Consider the following 24339-nt stretch of genomic DNA (forward strand, 5'->3'; position numbering starts at 1 on the left):
AGAAAAACAAATGATCATGATTTCATTTAATTGTAATTTAATGAGGCATAATGTATTTTTTAAAGTGATATACACCAGGTGTTTGGTGAGGAAACTGGCCCAGTCAGACAAACTCTACTGTTTCTATTTTTGAGAAAGCCCTAAAGCCAGCCAGAGACTGTTTTCATTTCTGCAAATTATGTTTCTACAGGAGGGGGTGAGGGAGGGAAACCCACAGCATTCATAGATTTCTTATAAAATTCCATTGGCTAAATTAGCTCATTCTGACTTACTTACATCTCACATATTAAAAAATTAAAAAAAAAAAAATTGGCAGTTTGCAAAGCAACCAATTCTGCAAACCTAAAAGATCATCTTCAGAGACTAGAAAGTCTCAGTATGATTTTAAATAGCCAAACAGATCTTCTACATAGAACACAGCTCCCAGGATACATTTTAGGACATGTAGCTTGATAATATCTTTGCTTTTCCACTCCTCTGCATAATTTTTAAACCGGCTGCTGAAGAGGCAACTGATGAAGTTTAATGTTCACACAGGCTGTGCTTGCAAACGAGGGGTGTGATCACCCGAAGACAAGGGCTCTGCAGAGCCTGGTTTACCCTTGGAACTTGCACTATTTTTAAACTTACACACTGGATCTGTAATTGACTTTAAGAAAATAATACCTGTGGTGGAGAAAAAAGCACATGTCCAATCAAAACAAAAAAGTCACTGAATCTATTTAAGGCAGGAGTAATTTTGACTGTGTTTCTTCAAACTAGCTGAAATGCAGTCCCTTCAGGCCAGCAAAGTCACTGTCACAGGAGTTTGCTTTGCATTTTTATATGAAACCCCATTTGTGAACTTCTTACTTTTATTAACTACAGGATTTCCAGGACAAACAACCCAAACCTCACTGGCACCTAATCTTTTTTCAAGCAGCTTCTGAGACATGATACAGTACAATGTAGAGCGAATGTTATTCCATGTGACTCCGGCATCCAGTGGACCAACTGACCAGCCTCTGAGGCAAACACAGGCTTGGCCAAAGCACACAGAAGCTGAGCAAAGCCTCTGTGCCCTCTTCCCAAAGGGCTGCTGCTCAGGCCTGGCAAGGGTGTCAGTGTGATCTCAGTGGGACAGCAGACTGCACTACCAGTGACCAAAGGCAGGACAATTTTGCAACCGGAACTTTTGAAAAGCAATCTGGATGGGGGCGAGGCGGTGCTGCTGGAGTGCAGCCCAGGCACTCGTGTCCTCGATGCTGAGGGCCATGGGACAGCAGGAGACTCCCAAGCACTGGACAGGCCTCACACACATCACGTTCGATGACTCGGATGGAAGTCATGCTCTCCCCCTTACAGACCTAAGCCATTTGACTACAAAACCAGGCACCGACGTTAAAGAGGCTCAGAATAGGCTTTGGACAATCAAAACACTGGCCAAGGCAAAAATTTAAATAAACCCAACTAATGTGCTAAACCTCAGTTTATATGTTCTGTATAAGGAAATTATATATATGAAGGACTGAAACAGCATAAACACTTTTTCAGACTTTCAGTCTATTTGTGCCTCTCCATACTTCAGCTATGGCCAAGAGCAACAGAGAAAATGCTGAAATACCAGAAAAATATTGCTTCTGCAGTGCTTAAAGTTTCAAGTACTTTTAAGCCTCGCACTTGTACAGACAAGTCCCAACAGAGAAGTTATTCTGCTTTCTATCAGGGATAGATGTGACCCTGAGCAGGATGAGAAAACGTAGAGATTTATTCTATTTCAACATCTGGATCTTAAAGGTCAGTGATGTCAACCAATCCTCTCAGCACACAAGGCCTGTTTCCAGCACAGAAGGCAGCACCCAAGGAAGCCCTGCTTAGCTACACATTTCTACCAAACTAATTGTATCTTGAGCATGCAACAACAAACTTGATTTTGCCAGGCTAAAATGACCATTTATATTTACAGTTGTCCACTGCTTGCAGTTGCAAGCTGGAGACAGCAGGTCAGTCCAGGAGCTCTGCAGCAGAAGCACTGATTTCACACAACCCTTCAAGGAATAAAGCATTTCCACCCACTGTGTTTTTCTCACGTCAAGGCAGGATTTTACCATGACATCTCTCTGCCTCTCTGTATTTACTCCAGATCTCACCTTCAGTTTTGTATTCTGGGCTAAACAAGATACATTCAACAATTCTGAAATACTTCTCCTCTAAGTATACAGCACTCGCCAAGAACCTCTATATGAAGCACTTGTAGGCTTCTCAGGACTCAAGCTCATTTTCAAAAGCTCACCACTTTGTTTCCATTCCCTTGCATCTCTTCGTAATTCCAGCTAGGATATGAAGCAGAATAGTTGGAAGTCTATCCAAAATGCTTATCCTGGCAATGTGTCCAGTCCAATTTTGCTGAACAAAATTGCTTTAGATAATCAGTGGAAAATTTTGAGTGGTTAGCCAAACCAAGCACCTTCATATCCATTCTGTCACCGTTTCCATCAGGCAAAAGTGTTTTTGTACCCTGTTCCCTGACCAGCTCTTCTTTCGCAATAGTCAAAATGTGTGGTGCAACATTTGTATCAGTTTTACAAACCTCAGAACTTGAAGGACTCTGACTGAGACTAACTCTCCATGAATGGTCACCCAGTACCCTTCAACGCACACATCACATCAGTCCTTCATTTAGATCTCCAGATTCAGTGCCTACAGCCAGAGTATGAGCCTTGTTCTTAAACTCATTTAACTAATGCTAAAATACATACATCTCAGGAGAGAGCTGCTTAGGCACAAAGCATTTAGAGGCTGATTTGAATAAAACGTATACAGGGTGCAACAATGACAATTTGATTTTTATTATTAAAAATGAAGTGTTTAAATCCTCAAAGAAAACTGCTTTATTGCATTACTTTAATAAAGCCTCTTTTTTATTACGGTATCTGTTTTTATGAGAGAAGACAGGATGTGCATGCGGATCTGAATGTGGATGCACGCGGAAAAGGAGGTAGAGAAAGACCAACCATCTGCAGCTACAAAGTGCCACCATTTATATGACATGCATGTCAGACCTTTATCCTGAAACATGCTGGAAAATGAGCAAAAACACACAGCTTGTACACACTGTGGATCTGTGCCTTTGCTTCCAAGGCTTAAGACTCCTGTGCATCAGCTGAGCATGCAGCAGCAACCTCCTACAAGCACTCATTCTAAAAGCCTGACTCACATGCTACTTAAGATCTTTTCATTCAGCCTATTGAATACAATTAAGTTAATTGAAACTGAAATTTTGGGCAGTGCAAAACCCACTGTTGGAACAAATATCCCATGTACCAAAAATCTGCACTTTATTAAAGTAAGCACTTCCCTTACAGACTGCCTTCTTTCCTGTGAGTACAACAGAACACTGCTTGTGCCACATTACACCCAAGAATAAAACGAGCAGGCAGCATGAAAGGGTTTCATGCTGTAAGAGAGAGTTTTCTATGAGGGTAAAAACCAACAAAAACTCCCCCCAAAAACCCAAACCAGAAGCCTGGCTAATTGAAAGTCTGTGCACAATGGGGCAGACACCATAGCAATGAATGCAGCATGACTGCCTCACTAGATACCAGGCAGAGAATTAAAGCTCCTTATGTTCTCTCATTTGTGTTAAAGAGAAAATTATTTGCAAAAGGAATTCTGTCCAGGATTTGGCTCACAAGCAAACAGAGGTGGAAGAGTCAGTTATTTCAAACAAACCATATTTCTCATCTTAATGCCTTGTAGAGGACTCTTTTCTGAACCCACTTCTGTTTGGGGGAATTTTGCCGAAGAAAGCAGAATTAAAACAAGGAGTCACAACCCACAGCCTTACTTCCTTAGCAACGACACCCCTGCTATCAGAGCCCCCAAACCCTCTTGTAAGTGACCAGTGACACCTTTATATGCCAACAAGTGTTATTTCTCTCTTCCTCATTGCAGAACCCGGGACTTGCCTGCAGTTGTACCAGAAGTTAGGATAACACCCAGCATCAATCCTGTGCTCCCCTACACCTCAACCCACACCTGCAGCCAAGGTGTGACCAAATCCCTTGACCAAGGAGGATCAGTACAGCTTATTTCATCATAAACTTCACTGCATGTGAAGCTGGTGCATCTTCCTCCTCCTCAGGCTGTTACTTCCTTTAATCCAAAGAGAAGTGGCTGACACCAGCTACCCAGGCAGGAGCTGAGCTGGGTGTGTGCTGCTTTCCCATCTGCAGTCTGGGAAGCCAACATTCCCACGTGGAGCTACACAGGGCAGGAAGGAGGGAACAGTGCTCTTCGGGAAGAAAGTTACAAGCAGCCTGAACATGATTGTGTTTTTATCCAGATCTCTTGGTATCTGGCCCCACAACAATTTGATTTAAAAAGCCTCAGATTCAAGGATATTTCCAGTTTCGGAGGCTGTTCAGTTAAACAAGTACTGGCCACTCGCCCAAACATTTTACTAGTTTTGGCTATTGTATCACAACATTGGCAAAAAATAAGAAGCTTGAAAAAAGAGAAAGATACAAACTGAAACACTCCTTCAGTCTGTAGGTTTTGCAGTCCACTGGGCACTCCCGAGGAGAGCAGTAGTTCACTGATCAAGGGATTTGAATTGTCTGGACTCATTACAAGGAGACCAATAAACTGTCCCGTCTACAGCTCCAGGAGCTTGCTGCAAAGAGGAATGCTGAGTAAACGAGGACAAGAATAATATGTTCATTTTCTTTATGCAGAACAGGATTCAAATTACCTATTTTCCAGTTTGCATTTTGAAGAGTGGGATCACTTCAGCCCCTCCAGATATGCCAAAAAGCTTTCCAGCAAAGCACAAGGGCATTTTAACGCATTTCCTTTAAAATAGTCCTCTTAGTCCTACTTTTTCCTGTAACAAACATCACCTACCAATTTATCAAAACATTACAATCTGCAATAAGCACATTCTGGTCATTACAACCTTTTGGTTGCAATCTGAATGCTGTATTAGGAGACAATAAACTGCAGGATGGTACAAGGACTCTGCCCCGAAGATGGGCCAAACTCTGTGTGTGTATCTCCTCCAGGAAGAAGTTCACAGCCTTGGCCATCAGGCCCCCTTGTCTTGCCTCCCATTTCAGAGCATCTCCACTGGCCAACGTATGCTTTCAGGGGCCACCCATCACCCAGAAGTTATCCTGATGTAAAGACAATGCAGGCTTCAGCCAGATAGGCGTTTTTTGAGAACTCCAGCCTGCACTGGACCTACTTTTGACTTCACTGCATTGTTTGAGACAAAGGAGAGACATTAGCTCCCTCTGTGCACTAAAACCTCCTCACCCTCTACAGTCTGTGTACGTAGGAAGTGTACAGAACTTGTCACACAGCCTGAAGTGCTTTGTTTTCAAGTGTGCAGACAACATGGCCACAGGTATAAGCAAATATCGCTGTCTTCAGTTATGTATTTCCAACTTCAAGAGGAAGATTTGGATGTTTCACAAACCATACCATTTCATCTCTCCATCTTCTGACCCTCCTCACGTTCTCCCTCCCACACACACATGCACACATACAAGTGTCAGCCACTTGTTCCGATGGATTTAGCCTAGTTTGGATCAAAGCTTCCTCTACTTCATTTAACAGATTTGCTCAGATGGAAGGTCTCAGGGGAGAAATAATGTTAGTAAGAAGGGGCTTTTCAGCATTGAGTATGTAGGTCATTGGACTTTAAAATAAATTAGAGAATAGTTTATCTATTAAACAAGCCTCACAGTACATATTTCATGAAGCTATACTTAATTATAGGCTAATGTGCACCACAGAGCTACCATGAAGGAAGATTAAGCAGTGGCCCATAATGCAGTGATTAATGCCATTATTAGCTGGCTGGCACACAGCATCTATTATTTGGTACCATCAGGAGAAACAACAGACCTCCAGTTTCCAATGCTGGCACTTCTGTAAAATGCAACAAACCCAAAGCCTTCCAGAGAGAAACACACGCCTCTCTGTACCTTGGAGGCAGCAGGGGGGATGCAAGGAGGTAAGAGTAAACTTGAATTTCCACTCCAAGTGCCTTTTACAGAGTTTGCTTCTCCACCACAGATGTGTAGAATATCCCACTCCTTCTATTGTGTAGTGCAATACTGACCAGCTGAGGACAAGGAAAGTGTGTATCGACACTCTTGCTACAGTGATGGGTCCTGGGGACATGATGCACTGCATGTAAGACCACTGGTCTTCTGTAATAGGGCACTGTTGACTAACAAAACACTGCTGTGAGATGAGCAAATTTTCTATGGATCCTGTAAGACTTGCCTGTTCTGGAATCAGTATGTATTACACTGTATTACTTATCATGGAGCGCTAAGAAGCAGGTAATATCTTTCTTGTTGGGGAATGAGCCTTTGATTTAATAGCAGACTTGGGCATTACCAGCCCAGGTCTCCCAGTGTGGCTAAAGGAGAGCTTCACGTTTCTTGACAGTGACAAAACCCTCACTGGCAATGTTATTGCAGACCTCTCGCTCCAGTTCAGAATATGTCATTCTGTCAATACCATCCACCTTGATTATACCAGGCTTTATATACAACAGGTTATGATCCCAGAGGGATGAAAAGCTTTTCCAAATTAAAAGCAGCATTTTAAAGAGGAAATACTCATACATTCCTATGTAGTTTTCATTTGATATCCTCAAGGCTAATCCCAGAACTCAAGTGTTTTTTTCTGAGTGCAGCCATCTTATGAATTTAATGGAAGAAGGAAGTAATAAAATGTGCTCCATACTTTAATTAGTTCCCTCATAACATGGCATTTCCAAAATGGCAGTGCCAAAGAAAATCATTAATCTAGGAGAACAGACGAAGGCACTGTATGGGGCAAGGGACAGACCTCCTAGAGATACACACTCCCCCTTTTCTTCTCTTGCTGGTGAATCTTACCTCAAATAAAAACTCCAGCTCCAAATAAAAATTCCACAAAAGGAATTCATAACCAATACTGAATATTAAGCCACCTTCCATTTCTTAAGTCTTGCTACAGAGTATCACAATTGAGAGATCACATGTTGTATCCTGCAGGATAAATGTAAATGGCCTGTCTTTCCAAGCACACATTCACCCTCGGTACTTTAGGTGCCAGGCTTAAGCCGATACTATCATGCAATCATTTCAGCATCTGCATTTCATTAGGTGAGTGAGAAAACCTGTGTCAGATGTATGAAAGCAAACACAATCTGCTACAGAAGGCAGACACTTTTCCCAGCACACTTGCCTTACACGTTTCTTGTGGGAGCAGCCTCTGGCACTAGTTGTAGCATCAGTTGTACCACAGGAAGGAACAAGGAAGAATCAGAAGGAATCCCAAAAACACCTCTGACTCAGTCTCATTACCTCTTCTTGGCAATCAGGCAGGGGCAAATGTGGAAGTTTATAACCACAGAGAGGAGCTCAGGGAAGAACTCCCATGAGCAGAATGACTGCTAGAGAACAAAGCTCAGGTAATGGTGCAGGAGTGGCCAAATGCAAACAACCAGCAGTTCCAGGAAGAAATAGCCTGGTTCAAAACTGACAAAGAGACTGGAGAAAACACAGAGAGTGGTTTGACCTGTTTCTATGGCACGCCCCCTGCCCTGACCTGTAACAACCATACAGTCCCACAAGAGCCGCAACTTTGCCCCTTCTTGGTTATAGAATAGAAATTGATACCTGTGTGCGGTTGAATGCTACTCTTGCAAAGACAGCTTGAGACACACTGGCTCTCTTCAGCTCATCTCTGACTTGCTGGTAAATATCTGGAGAGACTTCCACCGATGAATTTGATGGCTCTGGTTTGACAGCTCTAGGGATGGGTGGATGATTCAAGAACTGCTGGTTGATAGCCTGTGGGTGCTGGTGAGCCAACAGTCGGCTGACAGCAATCTGCTGGTTTATCAGATGGGCCATGGCTATCTGCTGCCTCACCAGTTGTGGACTGAGCTGAGGAGACAGGAGCCCAGGGTTTATCATGGTTTGCATCGTTGGCACTTGGTTTCGGATTGGAGCACTGTGGTGAATTTGGCCATGAGGAGATTGTTCATTAGATTTTCCCAAAGTTGCCAGCTGGTTGATATTTGGTAAGTGCATGGGACGTTGACCAAGAACACAATAGTCTGAAAGGTTTTCTCTTTCCACTCTTTCCACTGTTAAAAGAGAAAAATTAACTTGCTGTCATTTCAGTTTGCACTTAGGGCAAGGATTATATTGCAAGTGACTGCACACAATAGCACCTGCTTTACTTTGTAAGTCTACATAGAAGTATCACAGAAACATAAGCAAAGAAACACAAAGCAAAAGCAACAAGAATAATTAACATTCTTTTGGACTTCCCAGGCTTCATCCACAGCTCATGAAGACTCCTTATAAACCAACAGTAGGTATCCTCCCCAGCCTCCTTTCCTAAAGAAAAAAGCTTGGACACTTCCATTTATACTGTTACTAACATTTGAATCTGTCACAGCAAATTGATTAACCTTTAAAAGTGGTCAGTGTTTCAGAATCACTGGCATCCAGGTGAAGGAAAGAAACTCAAATCGATATCCACTCACACAAACCAAATGGAAACAAGGCCATTCCCTGTGCAGCTCATGGCACTGCTTCTCATTACAAATTTGGCAAGTATTATCTTTTCCACATAAACTCTACCTCGCACTGTGTGTGGATAAACCTTTCAGGTACCATCAGCTCACCCAGGTGCACCACAGCAGACTCATGTTGCTAGTGTGAAAGCATATTACAAAACAGCGAAATTCACACACGAGAAAAGTTCGAAGCTATGGTTTCTATAGCCAAAGCCTCATTGCCATGAATTTGTCCAGAAACTTTAAAGCACCTTGCACAAATGCCCACTTGAAAGAAAGTGCCTTCACTCTCTTCAAAAAAACTTTGTGTAGCACAACAGTGATCTCTAAGTGACATCATGTTACAAAAAAATTAAACAGTACACACTAAATGTATATACTCTAATTTTATATACTGATGTGCATTGTCCCTGTTAAATATCTTATGTCAGCAATATGACGGTATTTTTTCAGGTAACTGCAAAACTAAATGCACGCATTACAAAATTAAATTTTCTCTAAAAGTACCATTTGAAATAGGAAATGAAGTTTAGCAAGTGCATAAATGTAACTCCTACCTAGGTAATTTTAAGCAATCAGAAGTCATTTTACAGTAAGTTGCAGATTCCATAAGCCTCCCTACGTGTAATTAAATAGGCATTTTTATATTGATCTGATATATAAGTGTTTAGAAACATTTTATCATAGAAAACCACTACCTCATCCCTGTATTGGTCTCAGCAAATAACAAGATAGGATTTATTTCAGAAAGGTCAAAATACTGTTATAACTTGTGTAATGATTAACAACTGTATGAGGTTTTGAACTCTTTTTAAAAACCTAATCTCTATAAAGCTTTGAAGCTTTATACTCACAATGACAGCCTACTGATGACTTGCTCTCTTTTCTTCTAAATAGAAAGACAGCTCTTTTCACCTTCCAGAGTTAATATAAGGCAGAGAGGGTTATGCCTTGAACACATACATACACAGTTACTATTTTTTAGAACTGTCACTCTGGAATATCACAAGTACTGAATTTTACAACTAGGTGAATTAATACCCAGAATTTCCTTGTAAGAAATTTTAACTCTCTCTTCCCATTCTTTAAAAGGAAAATCCGCTATCATCTTTAGCCTTCCATTAAAGAATTTTTTAAAAATCAAAATAAATTTCTAAGAAAACTATGAATTCCACTTTTCCACAAAACCAAATGTTTCAACCCAACTGAATTTCTAAATAAGTGTTTACTTGTATTTCAACTATGAAAGGCAATGCAGAATGTGTGCTACACAAATATTATTGTCAGCAAATGACCATTTTGCGGTGTTACTCACAGGCTGTCAGATACATAATGCTGTATTTCATCTTGCTGAAAATACTAAAAATCCCTATTCAAAAGCTGCTCCTCAGGATGACAGTAGGCCTCCCTGAAATGAGGCACGGAAAGCTCTGTAACACTTCAGGAACAGACACGAAATCAATGTGAAATATGCAACAGGAGTAGTGCTAACTCCAGGGGTGGACCCATCACCAATACAGAGGTGCAGGCAGGGGAGTGAGGAGGGGCTGCTTTGTCACAGCCTCAGACCACATTCTGCAACACAGATGATTCAGAGCCAACATGGCCATACCATCACCTCCTCAGCCTCTCTGCACTAAGCCTGCACCTGAATAATGCTATTAAATACACACTGTTGCTAGCCAAATGCAATTATTGCAAAGGTACAATAGCTACTTGGCAGGTGTAAGTAGAATAAAGCTGTTCCTCAGTGTAATCAAATACTTGGAGCATCCTGCTACATCACTGATAACCCTAAAGAGTCCTTCTGCTAGGAGTTTCAGAAGAGCTGAAAAAGTTCTGAACTATTTGTAGTTTGAGGAGCACACAGAGAATAAGTCACTGAAACCAACAAATTATTACTTGTTAGAACATAAAAACAGTAACCAAGTGTTTTTGAAAACTTGGTGAGAAATAAATATAAATAACATTCACTTTCTGGGCTGAACCACATTTGCCAAGTTTCCACCCACTCTTGACTTCAATGCCAAGTTATAAACCCCTATAAAAATAAAGTTTAAGATGAAAAGCCTGCCAGGCTGTTAATCTGCAGTGCTACTTGGAATTACACAGAAACATCACCTGACTTGCTTCCATAGGTATATTTTTCCCTTATTATCAGTTTCCTTTTTTGATCACATTAGACTACACAGCCATGCATGTACTCCCTATAAACAAACCAGATTCTAGTCACTTTGACCACTTTAGTAATAAAAGGTTACCATTAGCAGTTACGCTGGATGGAAAAAATGTGTATTACTCAACTCCTCAAGACTCTTTCCTTCTCTAACACATTGCCCATATCTGATTCCCTGTTGTTCTTTGGTAACTATGGATTGGTTACCAAATCTGCAGGGCTGAACAGGAACAAGACTGAGACAGCCTGGAGATGGAGACTGGCACTGTCCTGAGACACAGGCCAGCTTGCCAGCAATGCTCTAAGAAGAAAGGGATACAGGAGCCACAAAGCTTCTTTGCCACCAGAATTCTGCCTTAGATCTTCCCGAGTTAAGGCTTTTGCCTTTGTATCCTCCGTTTTCCATGTTAATACCTGATTACAGTCTTTCCCTTGTTTGCTAATGTTCTACTCAAACTGGGGATACCTTCAGAGCTCTTGTAGTCCTGTACTGATTGGAATATAAAGCTGTACTGATTAGAATATAAATATCTGAGGACAGAGCAGCAGGACCTTAGACTGGGAAGGAAGGGGTTTCATGGATATGTACTGTCTACATTCAAGTACTGCTGATAAACTACTTCTGCTAGCAATGCCTGTGGTAGTTAAATAAAAGCTGGTTCAGGAGGCTGTTACCTACCTCCATCTGTGGTGTGACCACAGCAAAAGACATTGCAGTGTTTTCTTTTTCTCTCTGCATCGCTCACTTGGTATACAGTTCTGCAGTTCTTTGCTTGAAGAGCTCATTTAAACCAAGTACAACAGCACTGTCATATTGCAGAGCCACCCACTCTTCTGAAGCCCATCACTAGGCAGGCAGAAACTTGTATCTGGACAACAGGTACTGTGCTAAGCTCAGCAATTAGCCCCAAGAGCACTCTAGAATAGCATCTGCCCTTCATTTTTCTATACCTCCCTACAGTATGTCACTACCTCTACAAGACATGGAAACCAACATAATCCCCAGAATGGGAGCAGCAAATTATTGTATTTGAATATTCCGTTCTCATCCTATAATGATTACCATGTGTGTCAATGTATTTCAACTCCATACTGAGTTAAAACTTCCTGGATTCAGCACAAAAGGAATTCAGTGCACCCTTCCCCTGTGTGATGCTCTTAACCTCTAGCCCAATCTTCCTTGCACAGTTAAGCAGCTGACACAGACCACAGCACAATAGCTTGGGGTGGTCTGCATGCAACTTTCCATTTAAAATAAAACCAGCTCAAAAGATTTAAAATAAGATTTATTTCTCCACCTTCCCTTCCCCTCACACTTTATTTGCACTGAGTTGTTAATAGGAACATTCTGACAAACAGCCCATGGGGCATTTAGGGCTTATGCGTGGCACTGAACTGACTGACAGCACTGGAAACCAAATTCCGATGCACAATAAGGGATGCAGCAGGGACAGCAAGAGTGTAACACGTCTCCCAGCACTGCACCGCAAGTGGGGACACAGAGGACCCGCCAGCGCCCATGACCCAGCGTGTCCGGAACTTTTCAGTCCCACAGGCACACAGGCACTTTGCCCCAGAGTAAGAAGAAGCTGGTAAAGAAACGTTTTGTAATAAGTTACTAGCCGGCAGAATTGCCATGCTTCAATTGTGACAGGATGTCACCACCCAGGGCTGTTCTCCAGTGCTTCAGTTTGCTTCTTTGTTTTATTTATTATTTAAAACCTGGTGATCATAAAAGCCACTTCTAGCAGCGGTCATGGCCAAGCCGGGAGAGCTCTGTGAACTCTGGTATACCCTGCACTAAGCCTGAGACAGAAAGGTTCCCACAATTTCTCCTGGCTTAGCACCATCCTGCTCACTGGAGCAAGACTTGAACTTTGGAGCCATGCTTGGGGGACAAAGCACAGCACCAGCTCCACCTTGGAGAGACAGGGCTGCTGCACTACACCCAGAGGGTGCCCTCTTCCTTCTGCTACATAATTACGAACTACCACTTTGTAAACAACAGAACCACTCCAGAGCACAGGAGGTGCTTTTAAAGTGGTAATTCCATATCTTTTATCTGTAATTGGGATAATTACTTATTTCTTTTAATCACAGCCCACTTAACCACTTCAGTGCAAAGGGCTGATCTGAGGAGTCTCATTTTCAGTCAGCATCTAATCTTAGTATTTACCCACAGTCATTCACTGGCTTCAGTGCCTGATCTCTGCCTAGGCCACTTGCTCCTGCACTCAGGACTGGAGGAAAAGCAGGCTGACCAGAGAGGCAGATGTGACAAGAAGCTGAAACTTTTAGAACCTTTCTCCCTACTCCTGAAGGACAGCACAGAACCTCAAAATAGTTATAGAGCACATACAGAAATTGTTTGGCCGCTGGCTGTGGGTAGCAAAGGCCTTTATCCAAGCCTAATGGAAAACAGACAGGAAAGGCCATTGTCTGTTCTTTGTTGAGTTGCAAACCATTCAGTTCCCACCAAAGCACGAATCACTATTTTTTTTTTTTACTTAGAATCATCATTAAAAGTGGTCCTTTAACCACCAATCACCAATCTGAGGTAAACTGAGCAGAGTGTACTAACATTGCTGAGTCTCTTTGTGCAGCTGACCTTCTCACCCCTTATCCTCAAGACTAGCTCAAAAGTCATCCCTTGGGACACAGGGATGCTAAAATGTTTTCTGCCAGTGCTTAAGGATAGGAAGTCATATTCTTTACATGGGCTGCCCTGGACTCCACTGCTTCCAAAGATGCCTGCCAGAAGACAAGCATCATCATCTTACTTTTAGATTTATTTTATTTTTGGGTTTGTGTATAGGTTCAAGAGGCATACAGCAGTAGGAACCCAGTTCTTCATAATCATGTTAACATTGTTTGTCAAAAGGACATGCCAGATCCATCTGGCAGAGAAAACCATTATACTGAAGGTATTCTAGTGACCACCTGCTCTAACCCATGAATACTGGTCAGGTGAAATGGAAACGGAGAAGCAGTGGAGTCATTAGTTAGAACTGTCTGACAGAAACACAGGCAGTACTGGTTTAGATGGACTGATGTTATCATCTGATATAAAAGTATCTCCCTTCCTATCAAACTACTGTAACAGTAGACCCAATCTTTTGTGAGAGGTACAAACCTCCTAGATGAGCCAGGCAATTGTGCAATCCCTCTGGGAGATACGTATGTATGTATTCCTGATTCACAGCATCAGAGATGGTGAAGGGAGGGAGACAGAACACAAACATAATTTAAGTCAGAGTTACAAATTCTTCATATATTTCAAGTGAACAGAATGCCATTCTACTCTTGCAGTTACATATTCTATGAAATCCACAGGATCAGAGAGACGCTTTGCAGCTTTTCACATAGGAAAGCGTATGCCTGTACCTAAACTTCAAGTTATTCTCCTGTTTCAAACTAATCTCCACTAATGCTTACTTTGTAAGAATAACTTTTCTCCTGAGCTAACATGTCGCTGTTTGGCAGTACACCATTTTTTAAAATATGAAACAAAATTAATTTTGAGATTACGAAGGTTAAAACAAAAACATGTTTTCTTTCTAGAAAATGGAGGTGATCATTCTTTCCTGAGAATTCAAAAGGGCAGAAGTCCTAGCTGCAGCACACAACTGGTCCTCACTGAGAAAAGCACAGTATTGGAACAGGAGACATTTTTAAAAAGAAGTTCAGTGACATCATTTGAGCAAGACATGGGACAAGTGGCTGGACAGCTTCTCACAGAAGGGTTTCCAATCTTTACTGTGTGGCCTATGTTGCCTAAAGCAGCACTGGCTGCAGCTCCAGCCACACACAGGCACAGGAGATGCCACTCAGCAAATCTCACTTATCCTCTGCCACAGCACAGGCACTGCGAGCAGTGAGAGCCACTGCCCCAAAACAGCCACAAAGCCAGGGAAGACATTCTGCAAAGCTGAGATTCATATATGTATTTACCTTAGATAAAAATTACTCTTAATTAAAAAAAAAAAAACCCCAAAGGCTGTGCTTTAATTCTCTTTACAGAGAGGAATAGCCAAGAGGGCCACAACTCATACACCCCTGAAACACATGGCAGCAGCTAAACTGGTTTTTTACAATGCACATGCACAAATCCCCCAAACTGGCACTTAACATCACGGACAATGCCGAAATTCAAAATGCCAATGTGGGTGGGAAAAACAGCAGTCAAAGGTCTATAATTCTTGCTGAATCTTGACACTTTTAACTTATATTTAAAGAGAGAGGCCACTTTTTCTTCATCATTAGTGACAACTGATGAACTACTCTCCTCATAAAACAGCACAGTAGGCCACTGAGGAGGATGTCCTCAAGTCAAGAGATGATCTTCGGGTCATGTATGTTACCTAGATGCTGACAAGTTTGCTGTGAATGATGTTATTTTCCTTCCTTTTTATTTAAGAAAGTGAGGAAAGTCCTGTTTTTAGTGAAATGAATACACAGTAAGGAGTGCAAAAGTAAGCAAAGGAGAAGTTACAGTAATGTCAAGAGCCCCACAGCTGACCCTAAATGCTTTAGTGCCAGAGTCACAACTAGTATTCAAACAAGATATGGAATGTACTTCCTTAAAAAACTTAACATTTCTGCAAAAGGTCAAGATACATGCATATAAATACATTATATATATATATATATATAAACCCCTCTACTTACATAGAGAGAGGTAAATACACATACGTGTATCAGTAAAGAGGGTATTTTCAAAGTCAGAAACACTGTTTGGGAAAGATCTGGTGTGCCTTTTCAAGAGGCTTCCACGACATCTGCTTCAGAGGAACAATTAAAAACTCTTCCTCAAAGCACATAGTGACAGTTTTCCCTAGGCTCGCACTGGCATTATCACTGTGCTGCAATCCTCAGTTCCTTCAGCCTGGAAATAAGAAAGCTGGGCGCCCTTCTGAGTCATGTTTCTAACCTCTCTGAACCTACACTGGCCTCTAGGAACACGTTAAAAGAGAAACAGATTGCTCAGTCTATCCATTATTGGAAGTAAGCAAACAAACTTTCAAGAATAAAAGAGCACATAAACAACAAATCAGTAATATTGGAAAAATCAAAGAGGAGCCAAAGCAGATTCTCAATTTAAGGAAGCTATGAAAGCTTTTTCTTGCATTCTTGATCTGTTGAAACAGAAATAATTGAGGCCTCCTCCTTTAAACTGAAAAGCCTCATCATTCCACAAAATCTTTGAGACAGCCACAGTCTCAAAACTCACATCCACAGAAAGCTATATTTTGACAGACATTGATGGCAGGAGCAAAGATGACATGTTCTTCATACGCAGACAAAAAAAAGTATGTCTTTTATTTTTAAGTCCACAATGTATTTATTTCTTCCCCCTGCCTTCCTAACTTCCTCCCACTGAGCTAAGTTGTGTCATCAGGCAAAAAGAAAATATTCACACCAGTTAAGATTTTCAGTTGTGAAAGAATTGTGATACTGTGATAGTCCTTCTGATAAAAATAGAAAGCATGACACTTTGAAGTGAAGTATCTATTGAGAATGAGAGCTGAAAAATATTCTAAATGCTACGAACCCAAAACACTGGGACACAAGTAGGTAACTGGTACGAGTCTGATCCCTTGACAATTACCTGAATTGCATGGTTAAATTCTGAAATACCTCTCTCCATACATACCTATATATATACATGTATGTAGTTAGTTACAAAGTGTTGGTTTTATTCCTGTATCTATTTGTTAATCAAATTTCAAATCAATGCAAACCTTTCAAGCAATTATTAAAATCCTGCATTTCAACAATGTTTAATGCCTTCTCCCAGCTTCAGCAAAGTCAGCTTCTAGAGAAATCAGACAAGCATTTCTCAGACTGAGAAAAGCATCCCTGTGGGACCAGCCAGGAGAAAGGCAGCTTGAGAACCACTGGGATAAGCCATTGGGCTACAGTTGTCATTTTTTAGTATGTATTCTTTAGTAAAAAAGGGAATCTCTTGATTCTTCATTGAGGCAGGTTTAAACATAATTAAGCCTTGTCATCTATGCATAATTTTGTACTAAAAGGCCTTGCAATCCTCAAAGGAAAAAAGAAAAAAGTAAATAAAAAAGGGAAAAAGAGACTTCACACAGTAATCTTAGATTAATTCATGGTGCATATTTTGAACAAAATTACAAAACATACTAAATAGCCTAATTACCACCTCAAGTGATTACAGACACCCATGAGGCCAGAAAGTCCACAGTAGAACTGTTAAGCCTTTTGTTTCCTGACCACTGTACACATTCAATTACAACTGTTTTAATATAAGCTCTCCTTCAAATACATACGTGTATCCCAGAGAGACTGGAAAGAGTGGACATCCCATTATAATCTCCCTCCCAGCTTCACACACATCCCAAGTGGCAGACCCAGGGCCAGAAGGAGATATAAAGCCTCCATCCTAATACCTGCCAATTCCCAAATCTGGCTGTACACTAACTCTCGTGCTGCTGTGTAAACTGTGAACGTCTTAAAACCTTAAGGGGATGGGGCAGGGCGGGAGAAAAAAAATTAAAGCATCATCTGACACAAGACAAAATTGTCATGCTGAGCAGAACTAACTGAAAACTTTTTTAGAACTATGAACATAAGTAGTTTAGCTGTCTTTTCGGTGAGTTCAACAGAATGCACACTGAGAATGTTTACTTGAGATTTGATACAATTCCATTTGTGTACAGCTTTTACATCTGTTGCTAATGATATCAAATTATTGATTGTTCACTTTCTTATATTATTTAAACATTAACTATGCACTCAGCAACCTGATGCTTTTCTTTTTTTTCTTTTTTTCCAGAAAACTTTTTATTTCTGTCTGTCTTTGGTTGTAATTACTTTGATCTTCCAGAAAGTATAATTAATTTACTGTTTATTTATTTCTATGAGAAAGGAAAAAAGTTTGACCTAGTAGATCTATATGTGGCAATTTGTAACAGAATCACATAGCTTATGTTTAGGAAATCATGGTTTTGATTAAGAAGCAACCATTTAGTTCCCACTGTTTTATTAAAACAGACATTAGCAGATAATAGGAAACACATTTAACACTGTAGGCTGCATTTAGTTTGCAACGTCAATAAAGTTATTTTGAAGCCCCTTCCTATTTTGTATTTACCACAGCTCATGTGAATTGTTTTTTGCTTTTACTTTCTAGTAACCAGCTCTAGAGTTACACAGGAATACAGGTGCTGGTTCCAAGAACTCTAAATCATCGTTTTACCGAATCTATCCAGCTACAGTCCAAAAAAACAAACCAATGCATCATCCATTCACCTTCATGGAAGTCCTTTTTTAAAATACTATTAAAGGAGTACATGATGACTGGTGCATGTAACTTGAGTTACTGATTTTGCACACTAACTGAGCTGTCCTGCAGGATTATCTGGCTATAGAAAAGAAACAAAACAATATTAAATGAGAGATGATGATAAATTTAAACCACCTAAAGTGCAGAAGTCTTCCTGTTTGCAGGCAGTTAAGATTACTGCTCTGAAGTTGCTGTTTATTCTCCATGCACCACTGTACCTGCCACAGACTCTTTGTTTTCTCTCCCACTCATATGGTTGATGAATCAACACTACTTGAACTGCTTTACAGCAGCTTGTGTTTACTTCACACATACCTTAACCTTCCTTTTTCTCCTCCTACTAACACACACACAAACTTCCAAGCAGCAACGACTGGCTGTGTCTCTGAATAGCACAGATACAGAGTTATCTGGCAAACTCTTCGGGTTTGGATCCTTGACCTTTTGATTGAGGTTTCATTCTGCTTTTACTGCACTTAAAATTTTAACTGTGCACTTACTAAGTAAAGAAAAATTAAGAGCATAAGCTCTAAGAGTGGAAGAAAGTAGAAGACAACAGTGTACTAGAAATACTCAGAAGCTGTAGTAGTGTCTCTACAGTTAAGAACACTACAGTTAAGGGCCTCCAGTGCCTCTGCAACTGGCACCCTTGCCCAGTTTTGAAAAAAAAAAAAAAAAAAAAAGAAGCCTATTTCTCTTCTCCCAGAACAGCAAGTGAAAGCAAATGGTGATGACCTCAAAGCTGTTTGATTCTTCTGATTGCTTTTTAACCAAGAGGATATGTTAAAGTACTTTGAATAAAGTTCTGTTATTAAGAGACACCATTTAGAGAAAAGAAACACTTCTGAGTCACACAATGGCAATTTACAGAGAAAAGAAAATATCCAGTTTATTTGGCATGAGGGTAACCACATACTAAAATGTCCAATCAACATTTTTACTTCTAGCCTAAACCATTTTAGTAGGTGAAAAGCAACATCTCCATTTCCTTGCCTGCATTGTTACTCCAATCCTGCCTGGACAATTTTCCTTCTAGACACAGATAATTTCACCACAGAACATTCTTTCTTTTTTCCCCTACTGAAAATCTAATCATTGCAGAGCCCAGGCATGAGTGTCTTACAGGTATGCTCTGCACAAGCCAGATGTGCAGAGAAAAACCAGATGCCTCAGAACTTGTTCCGACGTTTCATGCAATTTTGTTTCATGTGTTCCTAACTCAAGCAGCAGACTTTTTATGGTATTATTATGCAGATTTCTAGTCTGTCCTAAGGAAACAATACAAGTAACCTTTCGTAGCTTATGTTTCCAAGCCTTTTATGAGGAAAAGACAGCACACTCTTTTTGAAAGGTGCTAATCTTCACACAACTGAAAATACAATGGTTTCTCAGGAAGGACATGACATTACCCTATTTCTTCATAATGTTTGTGAATTCTGTTATGATTTTCCTGACTACTGAAAGGATCACAGACAGAAACAACAATAACAGTCTATGCCTCCTTTCAGATAATGAATCTTCTGTTCAGTGGTATAAGAGAGGAAAAAAAACTATGGAAAAACCCTACCCCAGCATACAGCTAATCTCCAAGGGTGATGGAGATTTGGGGAGAGAGGTCCCAGGTGGAATTATGAAAAAGCTTTTGACTATCCTCTAAGTCCTGAGCATTTAAAGCACATGAGTGTTAAAAAACAAAAAAAAACAAAAAAAAAAAAAAAACAAAAAAACAAAAAAACTTAGGTCTGGTGCCTAAGTCCCTTGTCAAAGGAAAGGAACAACAAAAGAACAAACCACACATGATGGATGTTTGTCACATCATTTTGTGCACCACTGACAGGTGATCAGACAGTTCAGTGGTGAGAATGGGATGAACTTAGAATAATTTTACTGCCTCAGGCACTATAGACCTACTAATACAATTTCATTATAGAAAAAATACATAAAATGGGCTGTTTTTCTCTTAACTTCAGTGGGTGCAGCACCTTGTTATTTATAAGTGTCTCCCAACAATCAGTATTAAACCCTCTGTATCCAGATTCCACAGAATAAAATACAGCAGAATGCCAGTACACTTTTCAGTACTGGAAACAGATAACAAGGGCACATGTAACTTAAAAAGTCAGGATTTTAGCTTTCAGGAACAAAACTAAATGAGGGCAACTTACATAGCAGTTTAACATTTAAATCCTGAGATGCTACAATGTTTTCTTTCCAAAATGTTTTTGCTTAATTCAAAACACAGTTGATCTTTCAGCACAGCTAAATGGAATATTTTAAGCGTGTTTTGTGTCCTGTGTTTTCATGCCAGCCTTGTTTGTAAAGTATCAGATTTAATTTCAAATGTGCTGTGACTGTGTCCTCTTTGTAGACAAATTCACAAATATTATTATTGCTTATTATTACTTCTATTTAAAGCAAATAATCTCAAACTGTCAGCAGAATTTCAAGAACTTGGAAAGCAACAAAAAAAAAATCAATTTACCTTTAATCTTCTTGTACTTTTTGTACCATCTCCCAAACTCCTGGCACTTGGTTGCTGACACATTGGCATAGTATGTACTATTTACAATGGATGAAATCATACTCTGGAAGTATAAAAAGAAAAATAAAAAGTGATTTAAAATATCTTCTACAAATAGAAATCTTTTCCAGGGAAAGCAAATGACATGCGAGTGCATAATGATCATCCATGTGTGACTTTAAACCCAAAAGAACCATCTGACGAGTACAAAAAATTGGTTATACTCTCCAGTCTATATGCCCAGCCATGAATAAAATCACAAAATAATAATAATTATTTTGCACAATTATGTAAAAAAAAAAGTAGTACAAACCTACACTGAGACCTGCAGCTCAGGCTGGGGGGGCAGTTCTACTTTGCTTTGTACTTGTGATACTGCAATAGCCAAACTTAGGTTGCATAACAGGCAGTGCTGTGCTGAGGAACACATGCTCACTGCACCAAGCACAATTTAGGAACCAGATCCTAAAGGTAAGATTAGATGCTCCAGCATGCATAATCCAAATAATGCTTTTCAGATGTCTCTGTTCTGCTTCCAAATGCAGCAAGACCGCACAGCCAAGAACTGGAGAACATCCGTGCTACTCGGTGCAGAACAACAGTTAGGCAAATAAGTTAAATTAATATAATTTATAGAAACATGTGATTAGCCCTTGTGTGAAGAATCACCCAGAAGAGAAATTAGCAGTGCCATTCAGAGCACAGGGAACTACACATACTACAACACAGAGCAGCCAAAAAATAAAGCTCAACAAAACTGAAATACTACTTGCCTAACCAGCACCCCTCCCTACTCTGCAAATCCCCCGTAAGCAACTCCATACAAAGTGACTGAAGAGATGGCTGCAGACTGGTTTTCCAGCACCTGATACCAATAAAAAGGATATTTTATATCTGGGGTGCTTCTGCCCATAGGGCGGCAAACAGCCTCATTACTGGTAGTTCTTCCATTCTATTTTTCCCTTCCCTTCCTCCATCCTATAGAGGAGGCATCCTTTTAACAGCATTTTGTTCTCCTTTTCCCCTTTCTGAACCCTTCCAGGGTCAAACTGTTCCCAGCACGTGTACACTGTCAGCAAGGAAAGGCAATCTAACAGCATCAACACATGGGAGTCAATGCACCTTCTCCACAGACTGTATTTTATTTCCCTCATGCCCTCCTTCTGCACTTACATCAAAGCTCAGAGAAAGCTGTGGCACCTTGTGCAACCTTTCTACACTGAGAGGAGAGAGCAAGGATGATCTCACAGCTCAAACCATGGCTTCAAGCTCTGGCCTACAAGCTCCTGCAGACTCTTGGCCATCTCTGGAAAGCTACAAGGCTTATGCATTGGCTCACTGAATTTAACAATGCTTTAAAAACAAAATCATCCCTGCCCTCTGCCAGATTTACCCAGCCTCCTGTCCTGTTCACTGCAGCATCAAAGGACTCTGTCCCTAACTCTTGAGTTTTAGGAACTTAAAAAATGTGACCAAAACTGAGAAATTTAAGATAACTGGGTGATATAGATTACTTTCAGTCTTCAACAGGTAATTTCACTTTCACTGAAGAGGCCCTTCTGCCTTTTCACTCTGCCTTTTCCACTCAAAGAGTGTTATGGTGCACTGCAGTAGAGTTTGCAGGCTATGAAGTAAAAGCCTTAAGTAGCAGCTCCAATTTGTAAAACTGAGATTCAATTTTCTAATTAAAATCAATATTTTGAGACATAAACCTAGCATTGTGGCAGTCAGCAGCAATTCCCTGCCCATAAATCTTCCCTTGCTCTACAGCATTTTAACAAGCAATGGAGTTCTGAAAGCCTGACATGGCGATAGCCTCTGCTGAAGAGGGTTTTTGAACAAAGTTGAGCAAACCTGGGTTTTTTTTGCATCACTTCAGTTAAATTTCCATTCACTTAAGAAGGGTGGGGAAATTGTTGAACTCCATCTACAGATCAATTTGGTTCTCTTAATTTTTTTTTTTTGTGTGCTGGGGTGGGGGGAAGGTTCCTTCTCCAAATCATCTAGCTCTACAAGAAATCAACACTACTGAAATCATGAGGCTACTAAGTATCACAGAATATATTAACCCATTACCCTTTATTTGAGAAAGCAAAACATAACTACATAAACAAAGTAAAATCAAACAGTAAATCAACCACTGGTGAAAAAATCCCAGGACAGATTCTCTTTTGCAGGGGAAAGAACTATAACAATTTTCAGACCACATATCCTCACTATTATATGTAAAGGAACACTAGGGGTATTTCTCTTAGGAATCTTGATATGTCTGGAGAAAGGAAATATCCATTTAAAAGAGAGTGGGGAAAAAAATCACTCAGTAGTTGCAAATTTCTAAATAATGCATAATATTTCTGGAAAAATCCTTAACGAAGGAATAAAGCAGCAGGTATGTTTGGTATGTGTGTGGCCATGACAGCCATGTGGAACGAAAACTACTTAGACCAGAAGCTAAGATATACACAAAGAAAACCTGGTGCAGTAAGTTCAAGGAGAAAAACATAGGACACATTCATGTCCTAATAAAGCTTGCTCCAGCAAAGAGACAAAATGCATGGTCAGTGCTGAAATGAGAGATACAACACAGGAAAGACAGAGATATCCATGAAAAGATGGAAATACTGAAATAATTGGATTTCTTTCCGCCACACACACTCCCCCTACCTACCCTCCTTCCCCCCAGCTTGCTTAACCGAGATTTATTTGTTTGAACAGAAGCCGTATGCTAAGGGTAGCTAAGCTGCAGACATGTAATACACCTAGCAGAAAAAAACCAGGACAATTTTAAATCAAAGTGAATGATTACATTTCCCATTAGCAGCAATCAGAATCCCCATCTGAGCCGCTTGGAGAGCTCGGGCACTGAGAACCAGAGACAGAGCACCGTCGCTGGTGGGAGCGGGAGCTCCCCACGCTGCCCCTCTCCGCTTCTGTACTTGAGGTACTGTGAACACATTAATAAACAGCAGCGTTTACTCTGCAGTTTCACTCCTAAGAGACCACTCTGCAATTTGCTGCTGTCAATAATATATTAACCACAAGGGGGTTGTAATGACATTTCACATTTGGCACGATATTTTTTTAAAACTGATTTGGGAGAAGGAATTGTGTTAGAGGCATATTCAGATGATGGTAATAGACAGCTTCTCTACAACCTTCCATTGTATCTTCTGCATTTTGTGAGCTAAACCAAAAGAGACTGAAACTTTTTATGGCAATAATAATAATAATACTGCATTCTGTAGTCTCAGTTCAAGAGTTAGTTACTAGCCAAGGTCATTTATACCTGTGCTTAAAAGTAAGCAAGCTCAATTTCCTACAGAAGGATCTCCTCTTAGCTTTTTCTGCCAAATAAATACTGGGGCAAGGATTCTGGCTGCTGTGCTCCTGCCATCAGTAATTTTGTAAATATATGTCAGACTGAGGCTATAGAAGGAGTAAACCAACTGCAGTGTTTCCACCTGGTAGGCTTTGAAACTGAAGTGGGAGGAAACAGAAACAGACAACAAATGAATTCTGCATATGAAATGATGCATACTTTAGTTATGCTGGATATTGAAGAAGACTGGGTAGAGACAACCATATGCTGCAATCATCATTAGCTGACCAGATTCCACAGATAATTCTGTTTTAAAAAAATTACACTTAAACTGTGTGAAAAGGAAAACACTTTCATATTCAATGTGTATTCCACACTGTGCTTATCTACAGTGTCTGTTACTCCTTTACTAAGTCAGCAAGTTCCATGGCTTTTC

The 24339-nt window shown here is 40.4% G+C and overlaps 1 protein-coding gene across 5 annotated transcripts in view; it reads right to left on the minus strand.

Moving 5' to 3' along the window:
• The window catches only part of SATB2 (SATB homeobox 2), a 130930-nt gene that overhangs the window by 44705 nt on the left and 61886 nt on the right, over window positions 1-24339 (minus strand). For all 5 annotated transcript variants that reach the window (XM_053982729.1, XM_053982732.1, XM_053982728.1 and 2 more), the window contains 2 exons: window positions 20546-20648; window positions 7662-8134 (listed from right to left, as the gene is read on the minus strand). In XM_053982729.1, coding sequence (XP_053838704.1) covers window positions 7662-8134; window positions 20546-20648 — 576 coding nt within the window. The remainder of the gene's footprint in view (window positions 1-7661; window positions 8135-20545; window positions 20649-24339) is intronic.

The sequence above is a fragment of the Vidua macroura genome, chromosome 7, assembly GCF_024509145.1.
Source record: "Vidua macroura isolate BioBank_ID:100142 chromosome 7, ASM2450914v1, whole genome shotgun sequence".
NCBI lineage: Eukaryota > Metazoa > Chordata > Aves > Passeriformes > Viduidae > Vidua > Vidua macroura.